Source organism: Anolis sagrei, chromosome 2, assembly GCF_037176765.1.
Source record: "Anolis sagrei isolate rAnoSag1 chromosome 2, rAnoSag1.mat, whole genome shotgun sequence".
In the NCBI taxonomy this organism is placed as follows: domain Eukaryota; kingdom Metazoa; phylum Chordata; class Lepidosauria; order Squamata; family Dactyloidae; genus Anolis; species Anolis sagrei.
Window position 1 is genome coordinate 280122634 of NC_090022.1, and position 26631 is coordinate 280149264.

General features: G+C 39.6%; 1 protein-coding gene across 3 annotated transcripts in view; it reads right to left on the bottom strand.

Moving 5' to 3' along the window:
- The window catches only part of RAI14 (retinoic acid induced 14), a 167279-nt gene that overhangs the window by 40458 nt on the left and 100190 nt on the right, over positions 1-26631 (bottom strand). For all 3 annotated transcript variants that reach the window (XM_060761372.2, XM_060761371.2, XM_060761370.2), the window contains exon 3: positions 19079-19209. In XM_060761372.2, the coding sequence (XP_060617355.2) occupies positions 19079-19209 (131 nt within the window). The remainder of the gene's footprint in view (positions 1-19078; positions 19210-26631) is intronic.

Here is a 26631-nt window from a genome sequence, read left to right on the forward strand (position 1 = left end):
TCCCATTCCAGCAACATAATAATACTACTGCTACTACTACTAATAATAATCATCATCATCAACATCTGCCTGCGTCAAAGAGCTGGTGGGATCACAAGCTGAAAAAGTTACAGAAAATGAACTACTCTGGGACTTCTGAATTCAGACAGACAGAGTTTTGGAGCACAATACTCCAGACCTCACAATCGTGTTAAAAAAGAAAATATGGATAGTTGATGTTGCAATCCCAGGCGACAGCAAGATTGAAGAGAAACAACTGGAAAAGCTGACATGATATGAGGATTTAAAGATCGAACTGCAAAGGCTCTGGCACAAGCCAGTAAAGGAGGTCCCAGTGGGGATCGGCATCCTGGGTGCAGTGCCTAAAGACCTTGGCCTGCACTTAAATACAATCGGTGCTGACAAAATTATTATCTGCCAGCTGCAAAAGGACACCTTACTGGGATCTACACTCATTATTCGCCAATACATCACACAGTCCTAGACACTTGGGAAGCATCCAACGTGTGATCCAATACAACAGCCAGCAGAATGATCTTGTTTGCTTTGGATTCATCTTGTGTTTCAAATAATAATAATAATAATAATAATAATAATAATAATAACAACAACACTTTATTTATATTCCACTCTTCTCACCCTGAAGGGGACTCAGGACGGATCACAACACACATACACAGCAAACATTCAATGCTGCTTTGTATAGACAGAACAGAAAGGAGATGTTGTCGACTCAAGTGTCCAGCTGTTTTTGGTGCCAAGGAAGGTGAGTCCAGCCACAGGGGGTGCTGCTGCAACCATTCTCTATGACAAAGGGCCATCAGGACTTCCTTCTTCCTTTTTGGTCACCCAGCATTTTCTGATCTTTTTTCTTTATGGCGTCATAAAACACCTCCCCTGCTTTTTAGTGGTACCTAATTTCTCTAATTATAGCTAAAACTGTTTTCGACTGCTTAGATAAACAGTGAGCAGGGCTAACAGTTGGCAGCTCACGCCAACCCAGGGCTTCAAACTTGCAACCTTTCCATTGACAGATCTTATAGCTGCTGGTGATTTACCAGCTGTGCTAAAACTCCAGCCCCTAATAACATTATCCCTCTTTAGCAAATGTGATTAATCTAAAAGCATTCTCTTTAGGCCAGTTTGCACATAGATGCTCTTTGTTCACTGACCACATCTAGTAAATACTGCACCTGAAGGCGTCATCTATTTTGAGGTCACCACTATTTGTCACTAAGTAGATCAGATGTCACAATAAATTAATTATATAATGCTACAGGACTGGGACAGTTCAAGACACGGACCTGCATTCTCCCCCACCACATATAGCGTTAGTTTTTGGATTGCGTCTATGTCTTGTTTTACTGACTTAACCCAAACTGCATTTAATATGAGCTACAGTTTGCTCATATTATCAACTCAGCTTGTTTTGCACAAGTCATATTTAAAATGAAATATAATCAAGGATTAGATGTAACACTGATTAACTACAACAGAAGCAAAAATGTCTCATTCCTCTAAACAGTAAGGGTGCAGCGATGTGCACATGCAGATGACACATCAAGTTCACATAAACTGTGGTTAGCCTCAACTATGATGTAGGGCAAAGAAGTATCCATATTAAGTAAACTGCCAGTCAACAACAATGTTATTTTAACTTTAAATTTCTTATATAATTATATTAAATTATTGTTCTTTCTGGTATTTAACGGTTTTATTTATATTTCATCTTTCCTCCAACACTGGGGGCTCAAGATGGTTTATACATATACAAAAAATTGAAAATTAAAAATGTACAGAAAGTGGAGAGTGGGGTGAGCTCCTGCTGTTTGCCCCAGCTTCTGCCAACCTAGCAGTTCGAAAACATGCAAAATGTAAGTAGATCAATAGGTACAGTTTCTGCAAGAAGGCACTCCATGAAGTCATGCTGGCCACATGACCTTGGAGGCTTCTACGGACAATACCGGCTTTTTGGCTTAGAAATGGATAAGCACCATCCCCCAGAGTTGGACTCGACTAGACTTAATGTCAAGAGGAAACCTTTACCTTTTCCTTTTTTTTACAGAAAGCCAACATTAAAATGAACTAAATTATTAAACATATTAAAACATACACTTTAAAGGATTTTGAAGAAAGAAAACTCAAAACATTGGGCAGATTGGTGGACGATACATCATTGCATTCCCTGAGCACTCTGTCCAAAAGCAACAATTGTGCATATCCAACATCCACACCATAGGATCCTCATTCTCTTTTGCATCCTTTATTTAGCCCTTTCAATCTGAATGTCCTAGTGAATATTGATTAAAAAAAACATTAATGAGCTGAAGTAATCCTTGGCTCATCTGATTCTTAACTGACTTGTCAAGCAGTACTAAATTACTGAGCACAAATCCTGTCTCAGAAGTTGGCAAACACACAAGAGCTACCATACAGCTGTGTTGTTACTTTGATCTGCACAAAGCACTGCAAGAGTCTACTGATTTTAAGCCAATTGTTGAAACTTCATATTTTACTCAATTACCTTCATGAGAACTGGATGGCATAGCAGGCATTAATACACTACATCAAACAGAAACAGAAGCTTTGAATAAAAACAGAATAATCTCCTTCTTCCAATATGAAAAGAGGCTCCTGATTAAGTCACAGAAGTTAAAGACAGCACCTCATATTTCTCTTACTTAAAAAACAAAAACAAAAGCTTGTTTGGGTATTACATTTTCAACAGCGTACAAGTAGCAATTTCTGAAGCACTTCTCTAGGAAAATATTGAATGGGAGTAAGTGAGGAAGAAAAATGTGTTCGTTATACCTTGGACAATTAATCGAGGGGTGAAAAGAATATTCAAATACATTTGAAAAATGGTCAAATCCCATATTTTCTAAGTGTTGAGAAACCATGACAAAAAGAATCCTGAACTGACGCAAAGCTTTATATTTCAGGACATGCTCCAAAAAAATTGCAGATGGTTGCTTTTGCGCAGAAAACAGCATTTTCCACATAGAAAATGTTATTCAGTGGTTCTCAACCTGGGATCCCCAGATGGCTTTGGCCTTACAACTCCCAGAAATCCCAGCCAGTTTACCAGCTGGCACAGTGGGTTAAACCCCTGTGCTGGCAGGACTGAAGACAGATAGGTTGCAGGTTCGAATCCGGGGAGAGGCGGATGAGCTCCCTCTATCAGCTCCAGCTCTTCATGCAGGGACATAAGAGAAGCCTCCCACAAGGATGATAAAAACATCAAATCATCCAGGCGCCCCCTTGGCAACATCCTTGTAGATGGCCAATTCTCTCACACCAGAAGCGACTTGCTCCTGACGTGACAAAAAAACCAAAACCAAAAAAAAAAACCAGCTGTTAGGATTTCTGGGAGTTGAAGGCCAAAAACATCTGGGGATCCCAGGCTGAGAACCATTGGTTTAAATGCATAAATACTAAGTCTTGAATGGAGAATGCTGTACTTGCCACTACAAATGCTTTAACTGGGGATTTATTCTACATAAAATCCATGCATAGTTGATTTGCACTGAAAAGAGAATTTTCTGCACAAAACAACCATGAATTTTCCACAGAATCAGTGGACTTTTTCTGCACAAAACCATGAATTTTTCACATAATCACACATAAACAGTGTGGTTCTCATATACTTTTCTTCCAGAAGGAAGGAGATAACTGAAATTACTTATTATTACCTTAGAGAAGTAACTGCATATGTGGAGAGTTGACCATATTAATCAGCATTACGACAGAAGCCTCTGACTTCAGTTTGAAATCTTTAGACCTTAGGACAATAACTCTTTTGAACTATATCTCCTGCAATCCATCCCAAAACAAACTGGAAAAGTTTCTTTATTGTATAACAGCCCAACTGGGTCTTCACCCTTCACCTCTATTCATTTCCAACTAGGATCTGGAGCTGCATTTCCCAGACTGTTCAGTAGATGCTGCTGTTGTACAATGAGCTTTTCTGTAGTTGGTTCTTTTGATAACAATAACTTTTGAAACCCTCACTGAACCTGGCTGGAAATTAAACTTTTAAAGAAAGGATGTGTTTAGACTTGAGCAAAGGTTGCAGAGACAGCAACTTGGTTCTTCCCACTCAGAGCCAAGAAATGGGCAGAGAGCTCTTTAACCCTCCTCTACTCTTAAGAGCAAACAGTAATACAAAACAGTTGGCAGACTGCTTATTATGTGATTCAGATGCTTACAACTAATGCGAGCCAAGATGTTGGGGTGGGAAAGAGGGGAAAGAAACCCAAGGGCATGTGAGGAGAATCTCTGTTGGGGTGCAGAGAAGGGAGGGCACAACAAATGAACCCATTTTGTGCTCACTAAAACTTAATTATGCAGTCAACTGTTGGGTTGTCGTTTTTTGTTTCTAAACCATTCTGACAAGTTTAGGGCACGAACATCTAGTCTTAACATGCCTTGGATGAGGAAGAAACTCAACGTTCTCATGCAATGCTTTCACTACTGAAAAACTTGCTCTTCCTTTGAGCTAGAACTTGGCATTTCTTGTTTTGACCAAAATGGACAGCTTTGTTGTCATCCTCTGTGCAATACCTAAAGCACTTTTGAGACATGCTTCTGGAACATGGCCATACAGCCCGAAATACTCACAGCTACCCACTTTGAGACAGTGAGGACAAGGATATGGAAAGTGATGCAAGAATCGGAAATCTACAATGCTGTCAGGGGATGATGGGAATCATGGCCCAATACACACTGTTGGCGCTGGCATGAGGGGAGGAATTAAACTGAAATTGCAATGGTCAGTTGCTACAGTAAACATCCTGACATATGCCAAGGACATTCTGGAAACGGTGGTGTTAAAAAATAAAACATTCCCCAAATTTTATAGTTTAGCATATTTACACCTACAGTTCAGCCAAGAAAGCTCCCACAATTCTGGGAATCTTTGTTTTGTTTTTTATTCAAGAAAGAAAAAAACACAATAGAAAGTAAAATGTTATGATAGCTAATGCTGAAACTACACAGCCACAGTCTACCAATTACAACTAACTACAAGTCAAGTCAAGTCCACTTTGTTACGGTCAAGAACTACAAGCCTACATTAAATCAAAAATATAAAAACAAAACACAAACACTTGTGCACACAAACTAACAAAAAAGAACATTTTATGGGCCCCACATTCAGTATCTAATGGTTTTTAAAATCATTCCTTGTTCTACTGCTTTTAAGTAGCATAATATACCAACATTTGTATATTTTGTAACACACTTTTAATTCAAAAATTCTAAAACTATCAGTTACTTCAGTTATTGTTGTGAAAAGATAATACATGAATAATTCTGGAGAATATTTTTTGGAATCTACTAGATTCTGGAGGAAAGCCTTTCTTTTATTTTAGCTAACTCAATGCAGACAAAGAACAATCTTGCTTGGCACTGAATTTTGGAGACTTTGAAAGCTATTCAAATCTCCTTTCTGGGATTAAGGGTGTGTGTGCTGGATAATCTCCCACTTATGAACTAAGTTTTGGAGAGAGGCAAATGAACGGAGAGATTCTCACAGCTTCTTGATGTCTTCAAAACTTTGGATAAAGGAAGAAACCGAGCCCTCCTCCCCTCTCAATCCTCCCTGTGTCCCAAGTGACTCTGGTAAGGAGCTGCCTAAATAACACTGACAACAAAGAAAAGCCAAATCTGGTAGCGGCCAGTTCTTTGGCTCTTCTAAGTCTCTCTCCACTGGAAAAGTAGACTGGGAGGAAAAGTAGTCATTTTGCAGAGAGCAGTAAGTAGTTCACTTCCTTGCTGTTGTTTGTCTTCAAGCTGTAGCCAACTAAGGGGAATCCTAAGGTGAATCTATCATAGGGTTTTCTTGGCAAGATTTGTTATGCAGAGTTTTTGCTACTGCCTTCCTCTGAGGTCGAGAGAGCGTGATGTGCCCAAGATCACCCAGTGGGTTTCCATGACTGAGTGGGGATTTCAACCAAGTTCTAAAGGGTCATAATCCAATGGTTAAAACACTACACCGGCTCCCCTGCTCACACATATGTGAGTCAGGTGCAGAATAAAAGGAAAATAAATGTGAAAAATTACAACACTTGTATTACAACCTGAATAGGAATTCTCAAGTGTGGAATGCAACAAGGCATCACTTTTACAGTCTGGGGTGACTGTGATAATGGCAGCAAATGCATAGTCTTCCTTTCAGCCAAGAACTACAATGAACTGTATCTGGATTCCCTGGGAAGGAGGCGAGAATGTGGGACAGTAAATCACAATCAACCACAGAGCTAAACAATTGTGATGAGGAGTTTGAATTGTCCCACTACCAAATATAAGGGTGCATTTACAATGTAGAATTAATGCAGTTCTACATCACTTGAAGTTTGGAGAGGCACCAGCAGTCTTTGGGAGAGAAGGCTGCAATTCCCATGATTCCACATTATTGAGCCCTGACAGTTAAAGTGGTGTCAAACTCCCATTAATTCTACAGTGTAGACGCACCTTGTATTTTGACAACCTGCACCCTACGTCTCAGTCACATTTCAGAATTCTAGTAATGAGATACCCCCTTAAGTGCCACAGCTACATCCTGGGATTTATAGTGTGGCGAGACACTAGCAGAGGACTGTAAGTATTTCATAGAACTAGCCATCTTTGGATGCCACAAGATGAAGCAATGGCAGTTAAACTGGTGTTCAAAGTGCTATATTTTAGGGCTGGGCGGTTTCGTTTTGTTAATTCGTAATTCGTTAAAAATTCGTTATTTTTTTTATAACGAAGCAATAACGAACCATTTTGGAGCAACTTAAAAACGAAACGAATTTTTAAATTCGTTTCGTAAATGCTTCGGATTCGTTATGTATTCGTTTCGTTATCGGTTTGAGGTCGTTTCGTTATTATTTCCGCATGTCTGGGGCAAGTTTTATAGTTGTTTTTTGTTTAATTAGTGAAAAAAATAATAATATCACACCAACAGTCAACAACAGAGGGAGAGAGAAGCTTCAGAAGTTCCCCTTGTCCCATTTGGAGGTTTTTTAGTGTATTGCACGGTCGCGTCCGCCATTAACGAATCGATTCGTTATTGTTTCGTATTTGTTTCGTTAATGTTTCGTAATTTTTTTTAACATTTACGAAATTTCGTAAATATCGAACTTTTTAAAAGAAAAAAATCAGAATTCTTTTAAATATCGAAACGCAACCCCCCCCCAAAAACGAATCGATTTTAGAAACAAATTTTTCCGTTGTTACCCAGGCCTACTATATTTGTATAATGTCAATGAATGTATTATTTATTTTATTTATTTACTGTATTTGTATACTACCTTTCTCAGCCCATAGGCAACTCATGGCAGTTAATAGGGCAAAATTCAAGACTTACAATGTCATAAATATAATTAAAAACATAACATATAATAAAAACTAAGCAAATCAATAAAATATAAATTCATAATGTCTCCTTGTTAAAAACATCATCTGGACTCATTGTTCCATTTTCCTATGTCAGTTACTCTGCATTTGTAAACGCTTGTTCAAAAAGTCACGTCTTGACTTTTTTCCGGATTGTTAAAAGGGAGATGGCCGATCTAATATCTATAGAGAGGGCTTTCCACAGCCGAGGGGCCACCTCCGAGAAGGCCCTGTCTCTCATCTCTGTCAAACGTACTTGTGACGAAGACGGTAATGAGAGCAGGGCCTCCCCAGATGATCTTAAGGTCCTAGATGGTTCATAAGGGAGATGCGTTTGGACATGTAAGTTGGGACAGAACCATTTAGGGCTTTATAGGCTAAAGCCAGCACTTTGAATTGTGCCCGGTAGCAAACTGGCAGCCAATGGAGCTGGCGCAACAGAGGAATTGTACGCTCCTGTTAGCAATCTGGCTGCCGTTTGTTGGACTATTTGAAGCTTCTGGACAGTCTTCAAAGGCAGCCCCACGTAGAGTTTGAATCCCTAGTTTGATATTCTAATCTCTATGTCGTTTTATACAGAAACTAAGTAAATTACAGTTGGGAACCACAGATTATGAAAAGCTCTAAATACTTAAAAAAATACTTTACTAAATCTCAAATTTTCCCTACCCACCAACTTTATATTAATCTCTCAAATGAGAATCTCACCATGTTTCACTCTGTCCATGCCTACAGGGGACCTTACCTCTTGTATAAAATTAGATCTGATTCTAAGCATAGCTTAAGCAGCCACCACCAAAACCAGTTTCGTATATACGACATCTGGCTGTTACAGAACATGGGGCCTCATGCATTCATGAGTAGCTGCTGGTTTCAATCTTAGCACTCTTTTGTAGTGCAGCATGTAAACATAATTTGTTTTGTGCTCCAACACAAATTACATTGGCTGAATCTTCTTTGATTTTTCTGCTTATGCAACTGGGTCCTGTTGAGGCAGAATTCAAAACGCTGGTTATGACCTTTAAAGACCTACATGGCTTGGGGAGAGACTCTCTCTAACAGACTGCATCTCCCTACATGAGCCGGACTGAATTTTCAGATGTTCAGGTTTCCTTTAGGTTCCACGCTATCACAAGGAAGTCTAGCGAAGACGTGGGAGGGAGACCTTTCAGTGGCTGCTCCAAGGTTGTGAAACCCCCTTCTACAGAAAGTTTGATCTCCCCCTCTCTATTCTCTTTCTGAGGGCAGACAAAGACCTTTTTATTTCACCAGGCCTTTGGTGCTTTGAAGGGTGTTTTCAATGTAGTGTGCTATGCTTCTATCTGTTAGCTATTATCTGTTTTAACTTGGTATTTTTAAAAACAAACTTGCCTTTTTAATTGCATTTTGAAACTTTTGAATATAGGATTTTAGCTGGATTTTAGTTTGAATTTTTAAGACACATTATCCACTAATATTCACACCTTCCTGAATAAACAAATTGAGAGGGATATTTTTTTCTCTATCCACTAGTTATGCTGTCTTCAAACTTGACAACATGGTGATAATCCATGCAATTTCAATCACAGCTAGCTTTTTAAAGCTAAACCAATTGACAGCAAAAGAAAATAGATATAAATAAAAATGTAATGTTCATTTGTGGGCTTAACAGAACTCAAAAACCACTGGGGGAATTGACACCAAATTTGGACAGCATACACCTAACAATCCAATGTATGCCCTTCACTCAAAAAAACTGAGTTTGTCATTTGGAAGTTGTAGTTGCTGGGATTTATAGTTTACCTACAATCAACGAGCATTCTGAACTCCGCCAATGATGACATTGAACCAAACATGGCACACAGGACTCCCATGACCAACAGAACACACTATGAGGGTTTGGTGGACATTGACCTTGAGTTTGGGAGTTGTAGTTCATTTATATCAAGAGAGCACAGTGGACTCAAACAATGACGGATCTGGACCAAACTTGGCAAGAATATTCCATATGCCCAAATATGGACACAGATAGAGTTTGGGGAAATAGACCCTGACATTTGGGAGTTGGAGTTACTGGGATTTATAGTTCACTTATAATTAAAATATAGATAGATAGATATGATTCACCCACACAGATATAGCATCATAGATTTGAAAGGGACCCCTAAAATAGGACAATGATATGTTGCGCGTTCCAGAGGAGGCAAACCAGACAATCTCCACATCAACACTGACAAAGAAGCAGTAAGAATTACTGTTTAACCATAAGCATAAAGAAATTATATATATTAGAAACCAACACTTTCTCATTACTTTATTTTCCAGATCACCAGACAGGGCCACAGCAATACGTGGCAAGGGACGGCTAGTTGTAAATAAAAAACTTAAGTTCGGAATCATTGACAGAACAGGGGTGATGACTTTATGTCACTCCAGATATCATATGACTGCAACTGTCATCAAGTTTAGATTGGAAACCCCATAAAAGAACATGCTCCAGTGGCGCAGTGGGTTAAACCACTGAGCTGCTGAACTTGCTGACCGAAAGGTTGGCGGTTCAAATCCGGGGAGTGGAGTGTGCTTCTACTGTTAGCCCCAGCTTTTGCCAACCTAGAAGTCCAAAAACATGCAAATGTGAGTAGATAAATAGGTACCACTCCGGCAGGAAGATAACGGTGCTCCATGCAGCCATGTGACCTTGGAGGTGAATACAGACAATGCCGTCTCTTTGGCTTAGAAATGGAGATGAGTACCACCCCCCAGGCATGGGGGGGTGGTACCCGGACATAGCAAGACTTAATATCAGGGAAAACCTTTACCTTTACATTTAAAGTTTTTATATTCTCAAAAAGTATTTTTCAAAAACATAATGTTTTTCAGTCCCAAAATATTGTGGAGTAAGAGCTTTTTAAACATCATGCTGGAGGAGGGGTCTACAGATACCATGGAGTGCCAAAACATTAAATTAATGGGTCAAAGAATATATGAAAACTCAACTCTCCTTAGAAGCCAAGTTGATAAAAAATAAAATGGTCATCCTCTGGACATATCATGAGAAGATGAGACTCACTGAAAAACAAAGCAACAACCCGTAGGAAAAGATGACTGCATTACAGACGGACAAAGGCCCTGAGTCTGCAAGATTGGAACAGGACTATTGATAGAAGGGCAACTTGAAGGTGTCTCATTCATAGGATCGCCATAAATCAAGTAAACTCTACTACAATTAAGAGCTTTTGGCAACTGCTGTGGGATCTCAAGGGCTCTATATGGCTCACAGGTCACATGATTCACACCTCTGATATAATTACTCTTAAATGCCTCCTGCATTTAACAGTCATGAAAATGCTCCTCCAAGCTGTGTCTTGTTCTCACCTCACTAGCAGTGCCTTCTTTTCCATCAGCATATTATGGTTTTGATTCATATCAAGCCAAATGTGTTCAGGCAAGCTTACCACATTGGCCCAGAAAGCTACAATTATCTTTAAATACCCTTGTAATTTTTACAAAACTGACAATGTTCTAGTTTATGCACAGACGTTAATCACTAGAAGACATGAAGCTTTCTTATACGGAATCTGATTACTGGCCCATCTAGCCCTATGTTGTCCAGCACTGACTGGCAGCTCCACTCCACGGTTTCTGGAAGGAGTTTTCCCAGCCTTGTCTGAAGACTTCTAAGTTTGAACTCAGATCCTTCTGCATGGAAAACACCTTTTTCATTGAACCACCCAACTGCTGCCTGTTTCGGGTACAACTCTCAATACTTCTTTATTCTCAAGTGTTACTATCTTATCCGATTTGTCATTGATCCACTCGTTTGGGCTTCACGCAAATGTATCATTTGCCAAAATATATGATCCTGTGCTTTTCTTTTCAATTTCTGGCCAAATAGCATAACCATTGGTTTGTTCCACCAAGTACGAGGTCTGCCCAAGAGCTGCTTGTGGTCTCTGGGTGTCTAGTTCATTAGTCAATATGGCCATTGGTTGTTTTGTTTGTGCTCTATGCCCTGCCCATCTTCTTTCTGCCTCATAGATTTCATTGACCACACCATGTACCCCGGTTACTAGCAAACATGAAAAAAAAAAAAGGAAACAGAGCTCATATTAATGTATTGTCGAAGGCTTTCATGGCTGGAATCACTGGGTTGTTGCGGGCTTTTCAGGCTATATGGCCATGTTAAGGAAACATTCTCTCCTAGCATTTTGCCTGCATCTATGGCAGGCATCCTCAAAGGTTGTGAGGTCTTATTTTTGTGTGATTAATGGCAAAAACTCCATAGGGATGTACTAGTAAACTATGAATAGTAAATTCCCACAAGGATACCATGTTTTATCATTCAGATAAAGTATAATGATAAATTTTAAGGTGAAGACACACAGCATGAGTCTTCATGGCTACTCTATAAGAAAACTGCCAAAAGCTCTATTTGACCCATATATACAAACCAATTCTAGCAGTTTTCTAATTCATCAGAACCCAGTCCTTTGTAAAGCAGATGGGTCTTAGTTTCTTATTTTAGCCCCAGCCCTCCAAAGTTGTGATGTTGTGTTTGTCATTCCTTCCTCATGGTATCCACTATGAAGTCTTCAAACATATCATAGGGTTTTCTTGGTAAGATTTGTTCAGAAGGGCTTTGCTTTTTTACTTTCCTCTGTGACTTTTCCAAGGTTACTCAAGCAAAGGATGAACCCTGGTCTCTAGAATCACAATCTGATGCACACACCACTATAACATACTAACTCGTCTAAAACTATCAATTATAATTCACAATGGTAATGTTCCAAGACAACTCCATACACTCCAAGATCCCTTACAGTTACTCTGGAGATTACAAAAGAGAAGTTCAAGATACTTAGTGCCTTTCTCTCAATTAAATAATCCCAATGCTTTGACTAAGGGAGTCCTCACTCCACTACACCAGTGGGACTATAAATCACTAGGCAGTTGGATAATATGAATGAAATACAAGGATATAATCTGTTTTTATCATTATGCTCTTAAGAAAAAGAGGCAAGGTTACACTTTTGAAATGTTTGCCTCATCTAAATACAATGTTTTATCCCACTAGGCAAGCTAATTACATAACTAACATACTCTGTCGCTTGTTTTTTGATCTATTTGTCACCTCTAGATTAATTATGTAAACACAAACAGAAGAGGAAGGGAGTCAGCTACAGGATCAATAACGCATTCATCCATTGCTGCACCATAAAACAAGCCTGTACGGATCTAAAGTTGCATAATCAAAGCAAACTATAACTACAGTCAGCTAGTCACATCTGCTGGAATTAAAACCACAGGATCCCAATGAAAATGAAAAAAATCCAAATAAAGAAAATACTTTTTTTAACCAGAGAGACTATCTCTAGAAATTTCAGAGTTTTCTAGCATGACACTCTGGCTAACGTCTGCTAAAAGCTGTCCATAGAATTGCCTTTCTATGAGGCATGCTTTCTAGAAATCTCTAGGTCAATGGTTCTCAACCTGTGGGTCCCCAGATGTTTTGACCTTCAACTCCCAGAAATCCTAACAGTTGGTAAACTGGTGGGATTTATGGGAGTTGTCGGCCAAAACATCTGGGGACCCACAGGTTGGAAACCACTGCTCTAGGTCCTCCATCATGACAGGGGAGTTGTCCACAATGTCACTAGATTGCCCACATTGTCACACTGGGTGTGTGTGTGTGTGTGTAGATATTCTTAGAGAGAATATCTTAATCAAATCCATGAATGATCAAATCTGCAAAAGTCAAAACTGCAAATGTGGAGTGATGATTTTGCTATTGAGTGGCAGAATTCATTTTGACCTCCACTGTGGAGTAACCTCACATCTTGACACCACACTGGGTTGGTGATCCAAAGACTTGGTGTTTTGTGTTCAACCTGTTAACAAGATTGTTTACATCTATGACCTAAAGTCATCGTTTTCCATAAGGTCTAAAGCCATAGATAGTACTGAATAAAATGACAGGTGTGGAAAAAATGACGGAGAAATGGATTTAAAAACTTCTATGTAACCAACAAATATAACAGATAAAAATCCAAAACCTCTCTCCTCTCCTTTAAAGCAGAAAACTGGCACATCAATGAAAGTGCTGAGGTGTGGACAAACATGTGTACACACACCTGTGAATGCTTTATTTTTCCACTTGTAGGGAAAGAACAATTTTAAAGATCAAGGAAGCATTCAGAAATGCCATCAGGGAGGAGGGAGCAAGCTTGTTTTTTGCTTCCCTGGAGACTAGGATGCGGAACAATGGCTTCAAACTACAAGAGAGGAGATTCCATCTGAACATTAGGAAGAATTTCCTGACTGTGAGAGCCGTTCAGCAGTGGAACTCTCTGCCCCGGAGTGTGGTGGAGGCTCCTTCTTTGGAAGCTTTTAAACAGAGGCTGGATGGCCATCTGTCAGGGGTGATTTGAATGCAATACTCCTGCTTCTTGGCAGGGAGTTGGACTGGATGGCCCATGAGGTCTCTTCCAACTCTTTGATTCTATGATCTTTCACATGAAGCATGAAATGTTGCAGGACATTGTCCCATTCATTTACGTCTTAAGAAATGAGGTGAGACATTTGACTTTATCCTATCAGATTATGTAAGAGCATATGTGTGTTTCTGTCACAAAGCAGGTTGATCAGACAGAGAACTAAAAGATCTCAATCGCATCTGGGGTTTTATTAAATGCACAACATGGTTCAAATGTAGGGAACCATTAAAACTTAGCAGGATTTCTTAAAAATGATTAAATGCTCTAGAGTGCTAAATATAGATTTACATGTTAATTAAAATGATGATGTTCTTAAAAATAGGTGTTAGTACAAAAAGTACCAACGTGGGTACAAGATATATCGATGCTCTCTCTGTTTAATCATTGTTTTGTTCGCTGCTGGAAGGGGAAGGAACGGGAACTAGGCAACTGCCACACTTCTCAGATTTTATTTTGAAGTCACTGTTTGTTACTTCTGATAAGAAGCATCTCTAGAGGGATGCTCACCTGCAAGAAAAATTAATAAATGTCTATGATTGTAGCTCAAAGGCAACACTAACCAAAATCCCTTGCTCCTATAGCCTGGAGACCCAGAAATCTACTGACTCATTCAGTATAATCCACGGAAAATATACCTGTCCAGGCATAACTCACCATACTTGACTAAACAACTAAAACTCGTGTGCCAGCTGCAACCATACCTTGTGAAGCCCAATTTGACCATGGTTGTCCATGCCTTAGTTACCTCTAGATTGGACTACTGCAATGCACTCTATGTGGGGCTGCCCTTGAAGACGGCCTGTAAATTTGAACTGGTCCATCAGCAGCCAGATTGTTAACTGGTGCGAATTACAGGGAGCGGTCCACCCCCCTGGTTTAAGGAGCTCCACTGGCTGCCATTTGTTTTCAGAGTCCAATTCAAGGTGCAGGTTATCACCTACAAAGCCCTTCTATGAACTTGCACAACTCCTTCGATCTTCTGGGGAGGCCTTTCTCTCACTTCCTCCTCCATCACAAGTGCAACTTGTGGGGACAAGAGAATGGGCCTTCTCTGTGGTGACCCCACAGCTTTGGAACTTGTTACCTGGAGAGATAAGGCAAGCACCCACCCTGGCAGCTTTCAGGAAGAGCCTAAAACCTAGATATTCCATTGTGCCTTTGAGGAATAAATCCAAATCCCCATTCCACAACCAGCTCAGTACAATATGCCCCTCGATGCACTTTATCACATCCTTTAGTGAAACTCACCCAATTGCTTGTCCCATCTGAGATCTCCCACCAGACACACTGCCCTATTCCTTCTTCTCACCTAGCGTTTTTATACTTTACATTTTTAACTGGCCCTGCCCGCTATGTTCACCTTACTATTTTATTTTATTTTCAGTTCCTGTGTTTGACTCTGTATTAATTTTGCTATTTATTTTTATTTTTATGTTATTCTTATTTGATGTTATTATTTGCTGTGTATTTGATTTTGATCTGTTGTAATTTGTTGGGCCTTGGTCTCATGTTAGCTGCCCCGAGTCCCCTTTGGGAAGATGGTGGCGGGGTATAAATAAAGTTTATTATAATATTGTTATTAAACAATGAACTGCTTTCCTCACATGAAAAGAGACATGTTCAAGGAAAGGATGTTTCTCGTATGTGGAAGCTCTTCCATTGTGAGGAAGGATATGAAGGAAAAAGTAGGGCTGAGGACTCCCTTCCTTCCATGTTGAAAAACCATGGATAATACCTAGATAAGAGTACCATCTTAAACTCTTTTTAGATGTTTCCCAGGATGGTACGCAAGACTCACACACAAACAGCATCCATAAGACTCTACAGCAGTGATTCTCAACCTGTGGGTCCCCAGATGTTTTGGACTTCAACTCCAAGAAATCCTAACAGTTGGTTAACTGGCTGGGATTTCTGGGAGTTGTAGACCAAAACACCTGGGGACCCACAGGTTGAGAACCACTGCTCTACAGCTAGCATTTTGGATCTGCCACCTTCCCGCACAGCTGGCCTAACTTAAGATCAGGTTTTCCCCCCATAAAAACCAGAAGTACTTTTTTTCCTTGGCCAAAAATGGAGGAAACAGAAGACTGCATGCCATGCATGGACTTCAATTAACCTATTCCCAAACTATTTAAGAGCTTTGAGTTCAGGCATCATGATTCCATGTCTTAATCCACACAGAAATCAATCGAAGGCAGCAAAACCCAACCATATCAGACTCTCATCCCCCAAGGAACCAGGAACTTGAGTCCATAAATAAAGTTGGAAAGCTGGGCTTTTCATTTTTCTGGTTTGCCATAAATTGTCCAAGAGTCCTTCACACTGGATATGGCTGCTTCTTCTTTCCCTGTCTGACCACAGTTTAAAACCTTTCCTTTTTCCATGTGACACGACAGCATCAAGCTATTTTTCAACCACCCAGTAAATCGATTCTTTCCACTGCTGTAAGAAGAATACCAAAAAATCTCATGTTGCCATTTTTAAAAAGAAAGCAAAGAAAGACAGAACAGAAAGGCTCCAGGAAGCATCTGATCTCAAACGAGAACAACATACACTAATCTCTCAGTTCTTGTGGGTTTTTTCGGGCTATATGGCCATGTTCTAGAGGCATTTCTCCTGACGTTTCGCCTGCATCTATGGCAAGCATCCTCAGAGGGTGAGGTCAGAGACCTCACCCTCTGAGGATGCTTGCCATAGATGCAGGCGAAACATCAGGAGAAATGCCTCTAGAACATGGCCATATAGCCCGAAAAAACCCACAAGAACTGAGTGATTCCAGCCATGAAAGCCTTCGACAATACAACATACACTAATGTTTGTGTAGTTTCAAGTTTGGATTCAAACAAGCAGAATAAATCTTTTACTACATAATTCATTGCAAAAGAGAAGGATCGTTTCACATAACACATGTAACGAGAACTGTAGACAAAAACTAGAGCTACTCAAAATAATGGTTTCTGGACCAGTGCCCACTCCAGAGCCACTGGCTGTTGGACCCTGGCAAATTTCCATGAAAGGAAGAAACAACTCTACCCAATGGGCATAAATATTTTTGACTAATTGAAATAAAATAATTGCTAGTCTCCGACTTCAGGACAGCCTGAAAAGCACTGCTCAAAGCCTATCACAATTACAAAAGGAGTGGGTAGGCATGAGGATGTAATGTATGCATAAAACCAGGAGGAAAAAAACAGCCTTGCCTATAAGTCTATTTTAATGACTATCTTTTTTAATGTTTTAAAGTAATTTGCATGTCATCGTACATTTTAATTTGTAAGCTGTCTTGAATCAAGCTTTGGAGAAAAGGCAGGGTGGTAAAAACAACCCTTCTTCTGGGTTGTTGTAGGTTTCTCAGGCTAAATTGCCATGTTCTAGAAGCATTCTCTCATGATGTTTCGCCTGTTGTGAGGTCCTCTGAGGATGCCTGCCATAGGTGCAGGCGAAATGTCCGAGAAGAATGCTTCTAGAACATGGCCATATAGCCCGAAAAACTGACAACAATCGAGTGATTCCGGCCATGAAAGCCGGAATACAGCTCCCCTTCTTCCTCCTCCTCCTTTTTTTAACTCATCCTTTCACACTTGCACCTGATGTTGGAGGACGATGGAGAAAAGCAATCTTGGAAGGATCTGCTATGGAGAATATTTGGAGAATTTGACAACACGGCTCTTCAAACAAGGCCTTTGATCTTGTTTAGGAATCTTTACTTATTATACTTGAGGACGCAGTGATCATTTAACATTGCACTTTATGGGTCTGATATTGATTGCAGTTGTTTTATATCTACAGCTATTTTTGCATTTTATTGATTTTTAACTATTGTTATGCTGTTATGCTGATAGTCATTGCTATTTTGCTATTGTTTCTGTATTTCTTGTATTTTGTGTGTTTGCACTATTGAGTGCTCTTGTGAGCCACCCCGAGTCCCCTTGGGGAGATGGTGGCAGGATATAAATAAAGTTTATTATTATTTATTATTATGATAGCTGAAAAGGGGGTCACTGAATGCCCAACAACATCTATGTAATCTATCTGATCATACAATTGTATGTCTTTTGCGTTTCATGTCATTATGGCAGACCTATGTTTTGACACACTCGCCCAGACATATTATGTGTAATCCGACCCGCAGAAGACCAGGAATGTTACATATGCACCGATCTGTCTACCATAGTTCATAAAAAGGGAATGGGAACAAATAGGAATGCATATTTCCTTCCCCACACTTTTGTACATATTTCTCTTTGACTCCCTCCCACAAGCTAGTTTTAACATTATTACTAGCTATGATTAATTTCTGCTTCAATGACTCTTCCAATTAGTTTGAGAAATGACTCTGCTAACCCTGGATATAACAGAGTGTGGTTAACTCCAATGCAAACTGGACCTCATATTGTGCAAACCAAACACAAACAGAAAAAAATTGCATGGAAGGGAAAAGAAAGAGCCAGTCAAAAGAGTTATATACTTCTAAAAATGCAATGAAGTCAAGATTAAGAGATCACCTCTTTAAGTTGTATCCCCCATTCAAGTAGCTTTCCCAAGCTCTGTCTGGGATAGTAGGGAAGACCACAGCCTCCTAGCTCAATGCCCCACATCCTTTATGAAGGGCCATTTTCTTACAGTTATAACACGCACCATCATATTTCACATGTCTGCAATATGCAGCTGTGCTTAGCCTTTGTTGTGTTTACTAAGCAGTTGTCATACAACGTAGCTGACAGCTTTCAACTATGCTGGTTCAGACGGAAAATGTCAGCTAAAAATAAATGGATTTTAACCATGACTACTCAGATTTGAATCTGGTCAAGAGCTAATGACTTTTAGGGGGCAAAGAGGCTGCCACTTCCTATCCTGGCTTTTTTTTTTTTCATGTCAGAAGCGACTTGAGAAACTATCAGTCATTTCTGGTGTGAGAGAATTGGCCGTCCTCGCAAACACGTTACCCAGGTGACGCCCAATGTTTGATGTTTTGCCATCCTGTAGGAAGCTTCTCTCATGTCCCCGCATAGGAAGCCAGAGCTGAGATGGGAGATCATCCCGCTCCCCAGATTCAAACCGCCAACCTGTTGGTCAGCAGTCCTGCTGGTACAAGGATTCCTGGTTGACTTTATGTTTCAAATGAAGTCTTTCTTGGCCTTAAAATGGCCCTAAGGACCCAACCCAAAACATGGTGAAATTCATTTCTGCCAAAGAGGGTGTTGGAGACCCAACTTCTGACTTACGCTGTCTTGCCTTCACTGTCATGCTTGGTGGCGCTGGCTCCCTTTTTGCCCAACAGTGATGCCACTTTCTCCGCATCTCCATGTTCCACAGCTTGGAGCAAGCGGTCGTCATTCTTGTTCCACTCATTTGCCTGCAAAATGAGAAGAAGAAAACATAAGAACAAAACTCACCAATGAGTGCATTTCACTTCTTCAAACGATTCAGATCTTTTCTGTTTCGCAAAGAATGTCATACTCCCTCACACTCTAGTAATTCTTCTGGGTGCATGAGTGGAGAGAGGGGCCAGGAAGACAGTTCCATCTTGTTTCCTGCGTCATCGGTTGGCAGCCCCTCCCCTCAGCACCAACTGCTGCTCTGGGACCAGAATGAAGAGAGGGGCCAGGAAGACAGTTCTATCTTGTCTCCTGTGTCATCAGTTGGGAGCTCCTCTCCCAGCACCAACTACTGCTCTGGGACCATAGTGTAGAAAGGGGGCCAGGAAGACAGTTCCACCTTGTGTCCTGTACTGTGCTAATAATATAATATAATATAACATATTGTATATACATATAATATTGATAATATTATAATGTAATACAATATAATACTACTACTACTACTACTAATATGATATTATAATTATATATTTTATATTATATGTAATATTACTACATAGTAATGTATAATACTAATATTGTGTTATGATAATAATATAACATATTGTATTTACATATTACTTGTAAGCCGCTTTGAGTCCCCTTCTGGGTGAGAAGGGCGGCATATAAATGTCATAAATGTCATAAATAAATAAATAAAGAACATGAAAGGCCTTGAATGGAGTAGAAGAAAAAACAAAAAAATTGGTCACTTGTGTAAGAAGGTATCCTGTACCTCACTGGGCAAATCAAAGCCCCATCTTTGGCTATAACTATCATTCTATATGCACAATACAGAATGAGGTGATCCAGTGTTAGTATGTCTGCCTGGCTTTCTACCGATCTTCTACTGCTACCATGGGCAAACTTTGGCCCTCCAGGTGTTTTGGACTTCAACTCCCACAACTCCTGAATTGTGGGAGTTGAAGTCCAAAACACCTGGAGGGCTGAAGTTTGCTCATGCCTGCTCTATTGTTTCATATTGTCTTGTATTTCCTCCCCCATTCTTTTTAAATAACCAATGGACACTTATTCATAGGAGGTAACACCTACTCCATTGGGATCTTTCACTCATTTGTGGTCGTTCCCACTCATGCCTTGCACTGCTTGGCCTTTGCTCCCACCCTCCAACTCTGGCAGCTCTCTCTTCACCTGGACAGCCTTCCTAAACCCTACAACCTCCAGAGCCTTTTCTGCTTTGTGTAGCAGAGTGCGGAAGAAATAGCTGCAAACAATCATTTGGAAAGTGACTTCATACACACTCATGTCTACAACTTGCTGGCTCACGTGGGAAACAGAAAGGGTGGGAATCAATTTGCTTGAGAGTATCTTCACTCCATCAAAACCAAACAGAAAGCTAAATCGAAACTACACACACACACACACACACACACACACACACAAATGAGTCTTTTGGTGTCTTCATTCCAATCTGGTTTGCTGTAAATAAAAGGTAAAAGCAACTCTTTCGTGTCGGTAGAATTCATAAATATTGACACACGCCAGGATTTCCACTGCCATAACAGCAAACAAGACAAGGCTGTTTGAAAGCTCAGACTAACCTTTCTTGCAGAAGGGAGTTCCCTTCAGTATTAATTAACTGCACACTCGGATGCAACTGCAAGCCAAACCTATGTATTAGCTATAGGATCCAAGCCACAAACGTTGAAAAAAAAGAAAAAGGAATAAGCTGCTATAGCCCAGTTGCTTACAGTTTAATCTTATTTCAGGCTCCAACTGCATGTCTAGAACAATGATTTTCAAGTGTGTTTTGGATTTCAGCTGCCAGAACTGTCAGTCAGCTTGGCCAACGCTCAGAAATTCTGAGAGTTAAAGTCCCAAAACATCCAGAAGAACCAGGTTGAGAACCTCTACTCTACTGGACAATTGTTTGCTGAAATTGAGACTGAAGAGGGAGATTTTTTAGGCTATATGGCCATGTTCTAGAAGCATTCTCTCCTGACATTTCACCTGCATCTATGGCAAGCATCCTCAGAGGTTGTGAAGTCTCACAACCTCTAAGGATGCTTGCCATAGATGCAAGCGAAATGTCAGGAGAGAATGCTTCTAGAATATAGCCATATAGCCCAAAAAACTTGCAACAACCCAGTGATTCTGGCTATGGAAACTTTTGATAATACACTGAAGAGGGATAATGAGAGAGTTTTTTGTTTAAGCCCACAATCCTGATGCATCATGGGCATTCTTGCTGGAATATGAACAGTAGTTAAAAAAAAAAACCCCCGAAAAGCCTGGTTTCTTATTTCACTTAGAAATCTCTTTCATCTGATTGCTCTTATTTTCTTATTTCAATCTTGTTCAATTTATTTTGTTTGTGCCCCCCCCCCCCACTAAAAGCATGTGATCCACAATTGCAGGTTTTGGCAAAATACATGTTTAGTACGACCACCATATTCACAAGGATTACATTCCTGGTCTTACTTTAGAAATGCGAAATCATGTACAATAGCAAACTCTATTGATATGAATGGTTTCTGGTACAAGCATAACCTAAAATCATGGTGAAAGACCAAGAAATACCAAGAGATAAACATCTCTCAAGGCATCTCTTGGTCCTTTTGTGTAATTCTATGATCAAAATCCGTTGGAAACATACTGCAAAATCCCACTGGAGGACTTACAAAACACCTAGAGAGGACATATCTTTACAGACATGAGTAAGCAATACTTTGGCTCTGTGGATATGGGGATGATTCTGTACTTAGGACTCAACATTAGTTTACCAGTCCTCCCATACAAAAATCCAAACTGGGTTATGTCTTAGCTTTCTTCATTACGGCAGCAAAATTATGGAAGGGAGAAATGCTGTTACAATGAAAATTAAATCTGTGCTGATTGACTACATATTACCTGAGATTTCCTTAGAGATCCGTATCTACTTCCTGCTCACCCTTGCTTAATGTCAGTTTTTGAAGGGAGCCAATCTTTATTTCCCTCTGGTTTTGATCTCCCTATTTACACAATGGATCAAGTACAATCATGTTGAACTGAAATAATTTTGAAGGCGATTACATTTTCATGCTGTCATTCTGGCTCTCTACGATCAACATTATGGTGGCTGGCTTGTTCATCTTCTCCTAAGCCAGTTGCATATTTCAACATGTAAGCATATATATGGATTTAAACTGATGCATAAATTTAAATTTATGATTTTTCCCATCCATAGCCTATGAAAAACCAATAGTCATAATCCAGTGATATGATTTATGCCATATCTGTAATGTCAAAGCAATCAAACACCTTTGGAGGTATGAGGCTGGGCCATCTAATTGCTCAAATATACTTGTTCAACGAATTGTTCATGTACCAAATCATGGCCAAGTAACACTGCATTTAGGTTTACAATATTTCTACATATTTCATATTCCAAAGTACTTCTTATGATTCAAGGAAAAATACCTTTATTAACTAGAGAAATCTGAACAACCTTCACAACGTTCACTAATGATGGTTGACAATTAATAGATGTGAAATTCAAATCTAGAGTATAAAATGTCAAGGTGTTGCACTCCAGGCCTAGAAATACCTATGACCACCACACCATACATGAGTCCAGGAATATATGCAACAGTTTATTGTAAAACACATAAAAAGCATATAAAAAATCAGGATTAAGAAATAAATATATATAATCCTAAAAGGTTTGGCAACAGGTGATAACCAATGAGTAATCCAAATGTCTCATAAAGTTCCAGAGGTGACAAAGTCCAGGAATAGCCAGAAATCAAAGGTACAGTGTAAGTCCATAAGCAAGAAGGTAAAACTAGTAAAAACCTTTGACAGGAACATAGAAAACTTCCAAGATATTAAAACCCAAAACCAAGGCTTGACTTGAACCAAGAACAAGACAACTCGGGCTTAGCTTCTCATTCTAATACAGTGTTGCCTGAACTGACTTTAAGGTAAACAACTTCTTGTTTAATAGACACTCATGAAAGCATTACATCTCCCATGAATTTTCTCCCCAACTTTCCAATGCAATCAGACTGGTGTAATCTATTTTCGGCTCTGATTTGTAAACAAAGACTTTTGTTGATCTCTGTAGCTACAGGTGGTTTCTCCTGGGAACCCTCCTTATTACTCATGTCTTCACTTGATTCCTTATCTGCTGTTGCTACTTCTGGACCTGCACTTTCCAAACCTTCAAAAAGTTTTCTCACTGAAAGAAACATCATTTCCCAGACCTGAATTTCCCAGACTTGAGAGCGCATCACTTTGTGCCACAGGAAAGCCCACAATACATTATAAATCATCAGTGAAATCATCAGCCTCTGGCTGATCTACAACACAAGGTCTCATCACAAAAAAGGAAACACAAACCTCAGGTATTGCTACTTTACATCACAGCTAAACTGATGTTTTACAGCAATTTATCAATGGACTTTGCTTCCTTCAATATGAGTGGAATTTGGGAGCAAAAACAATGTTGCAATGCTATCTGAAACAGCAATGATATACATTCCAGACATTCTTCAACTCCAGTATTGTGTACTTTTTAAAATGTGCATTCGTGGGAGAAATGGATTATTGTATGTAGATTTCATTACGTTTGTGGGAGTTATCTTGGGATTAAGAATCTATAATGCTGAATAGTTTTTCATACTATTATTGGATAGAAAGCTGACTAACGAAAAATAGGAATGGGTTCCTACACCACAAAACAAAGATTGGTTTTATGTGTTTCAGCAAACATTTTCTTGAAAAAGAACATTACGCATAAATGAAATGAAACAAGCAGGTAATCCTTGTATAAACAAATAAACACATTTTGGATCTTATAGATGCCATTAGAAAGCTTCTTCCAAAATGGATTCTGGAATTATTTTTGTTTCTTTAATCAGCCTCTACTTTTCTCATGATTTCCATTTTGGTGGCAAAATGTATAGTTTTATGATTTTCTTAAAAATGCCAGGGGTAGCTAGTGTTGGCACCCTGTTTCCCCCTTTTCTTTCTAGTTTGCTCTTCACACCTTTATAGTTAAGTGATTCTGGAGGGAGATGTTTACCTTGACTATTGTATGTAAACAGACACATCTACAGTGAAATTCCCATTCTTTTCCAGGCCAAACTTTATTGTATTGCTGTTGCAATCCAACAATGAAACCTGATGTTTTCCAGCCCTTCTTTTCATCCACCAAATCCCAATGTTGCAAAAAAAAAAATCTAGCTAGACAGAAGTCAAGAAAAGGAATTGGACTGGGCTCTCATAGAAAGACTTTTTTTTTTAAAAAAGGACCTTCTTTGCCAGATGATTGTTAACTGAGGTATATCATGTATGTTAACTTTTCTTATAGGTTGTGTTTATCTTGTGAATGTGAATTTACTGTGTATGTCATAAACTGGCTGAACGTCAAGCTATGCAAATCCACTTGCTTGAGCCCGCAAACCAAATGTAGTACTTACTGGGACCCTGGTTGTATCTACATTGAAGAATTAATGAGTTTGACACCAAGTGTCATGGCTCAATTATATGGCATCCTGGGAGTTGTAGTTTTGTGAAGCACCTGTACTCTTTGACAGAGAAGGTTAAAGACCTTGTAAAACTACATCTGTCGTTACTGTATAGGATTGAGTCAAGTGGTGTCAAGCTGCATTAATTCTATAGTGTAGATGCACCCCAAGAAGGAAATTAGTAAAGCTTTAGGAACCAGTTCATCACTTTCTCCGGTACTTTCTGGATATCTGTATCCGTTGTCCAGGAAAGCATATTTATAAACAGATTTTTACCCAACTTGTAGACTCTGGTATCCCAAGAATTTTAAGGCAAGTTCAGGACTGATTGCCAAACTTCATGGTTCATGCTGTCCTCAATCCAAAGAAAACAGGCAGCTTAGGTCCATTTTGTAAAGGACCCGGTATAAGTCAAAATTTAAGAAATATAAAAAAGTAAAGGTAAAGGTTTCCTCGAAATTAAGTCTAGTTGTGTCCAACTCTGAGTGGTGGTGCTCATCTCTATTTCTAAGCCAAAAAGCCAGTGTTGTCAGTAGACACCTCCAAGGCCATGTGGCCAGCATGACTGCATGGAGTGCTGTTACCTTCCCGCAGATGCGGTACTTATTGATCTACTGACATTTGCATGTTTTCGAACTGCTAGGTTGGCAGAAACTGGGCCTCCCTGTATTCGAACCGCCAACCTTTTGGTCAGCAAGTTCAGCAGCTCAGCAGTTTAACCCACTGTGCTACAAATCAAAACTTTTCTTTCATTCAAATCAAAACTGAAATGTCATTATCAATCAAAGCTGGCTGAATTTCATTGTTTCTTGTGTAATTTTACCTTTTGTTACAAAACACATGCAATTTTCTGCTGAAAATCAGCAACATTCCAAGGACTGGCAAAGAGTATCTCCTTGAGACAGGTTCGGCAGGCCTGTAATTTGAAATGTTTTGATGGTGGTTTCAACTATTCCCCCAGCTCTGGAAAGAAAACATCTGCGTGTATGTGAAATACTTGCCTCAAATCAACCCACCCTGATCTAATGCAAGCAAAACAGTCCTAGTCACACCATCACACCTATTAGCACTTACAAGGCATTTCAGATTTGCAGATAAGTCAAACTGTATAAATATTTGATTAAATAGTGGCAATGTTAATTTAATGACTAACAGGCATTTCAGCCACGGACCGAATGGGTGATCTTGGGTCAGCCACACTCTCCCATTGCTTACATCACAGTTTTATACTGAATGACATACTTAAAAGGGAAAAAAATCAAAACAAAGTATGAGTTTTCTAACTAGGTTCTTGTGGGTTTTTTTGGGGCTATAGAGCCATGTTCTAGAGGCATTTCTCCTGACATTTCGCCTGCATCTATGGCAAGCATCCTCAGAGGTAGTGAGGTCTGTTGGAATTAGGACAATGGGTTTATATATCTGTGGAATGGCTGGGGTGGGGCAAAGAGCTTTTCTCTGCTGGAGCTAGGTGTGAATGTTTCAACTGATCACCTTCATTCGCATTGAAGGCCTGCTTGAGCCTGGGAAAATCTCTTGCTGAGAGGTGTTAAGATGTGCCTGGTTGTTTCCTCTCTGTTGTTTTGCTGTTGTAATTTTAGAGTTTTTTAATACTGGTAGCCAGATTTTGTTCATTTTCATGGTCTCTTTCTAACTGTTTGGGTCATAGAATGATAGAATTGGAAGGAACAATGCCGCTCTGAGTTGCCTTCAGGCTGATATGAGCGGGGTAGTAATAATGCAAATAAACAACAACAAAAAAGCACATCCGACAGATGGCCATCGAGCCTCTGCTTCAAAACTTCCAGAGCAAGTGATTCCACCGCATTCTCAGGCAGCATATTCCACTACCAAACAGCTCTTACTGTCAAGAGGTTCTTCTTAATATTGTTATGATGACCTCCACTCCCCAGCATGACCCATATGGGTGCATCTAAGGTAAAGGTAAAG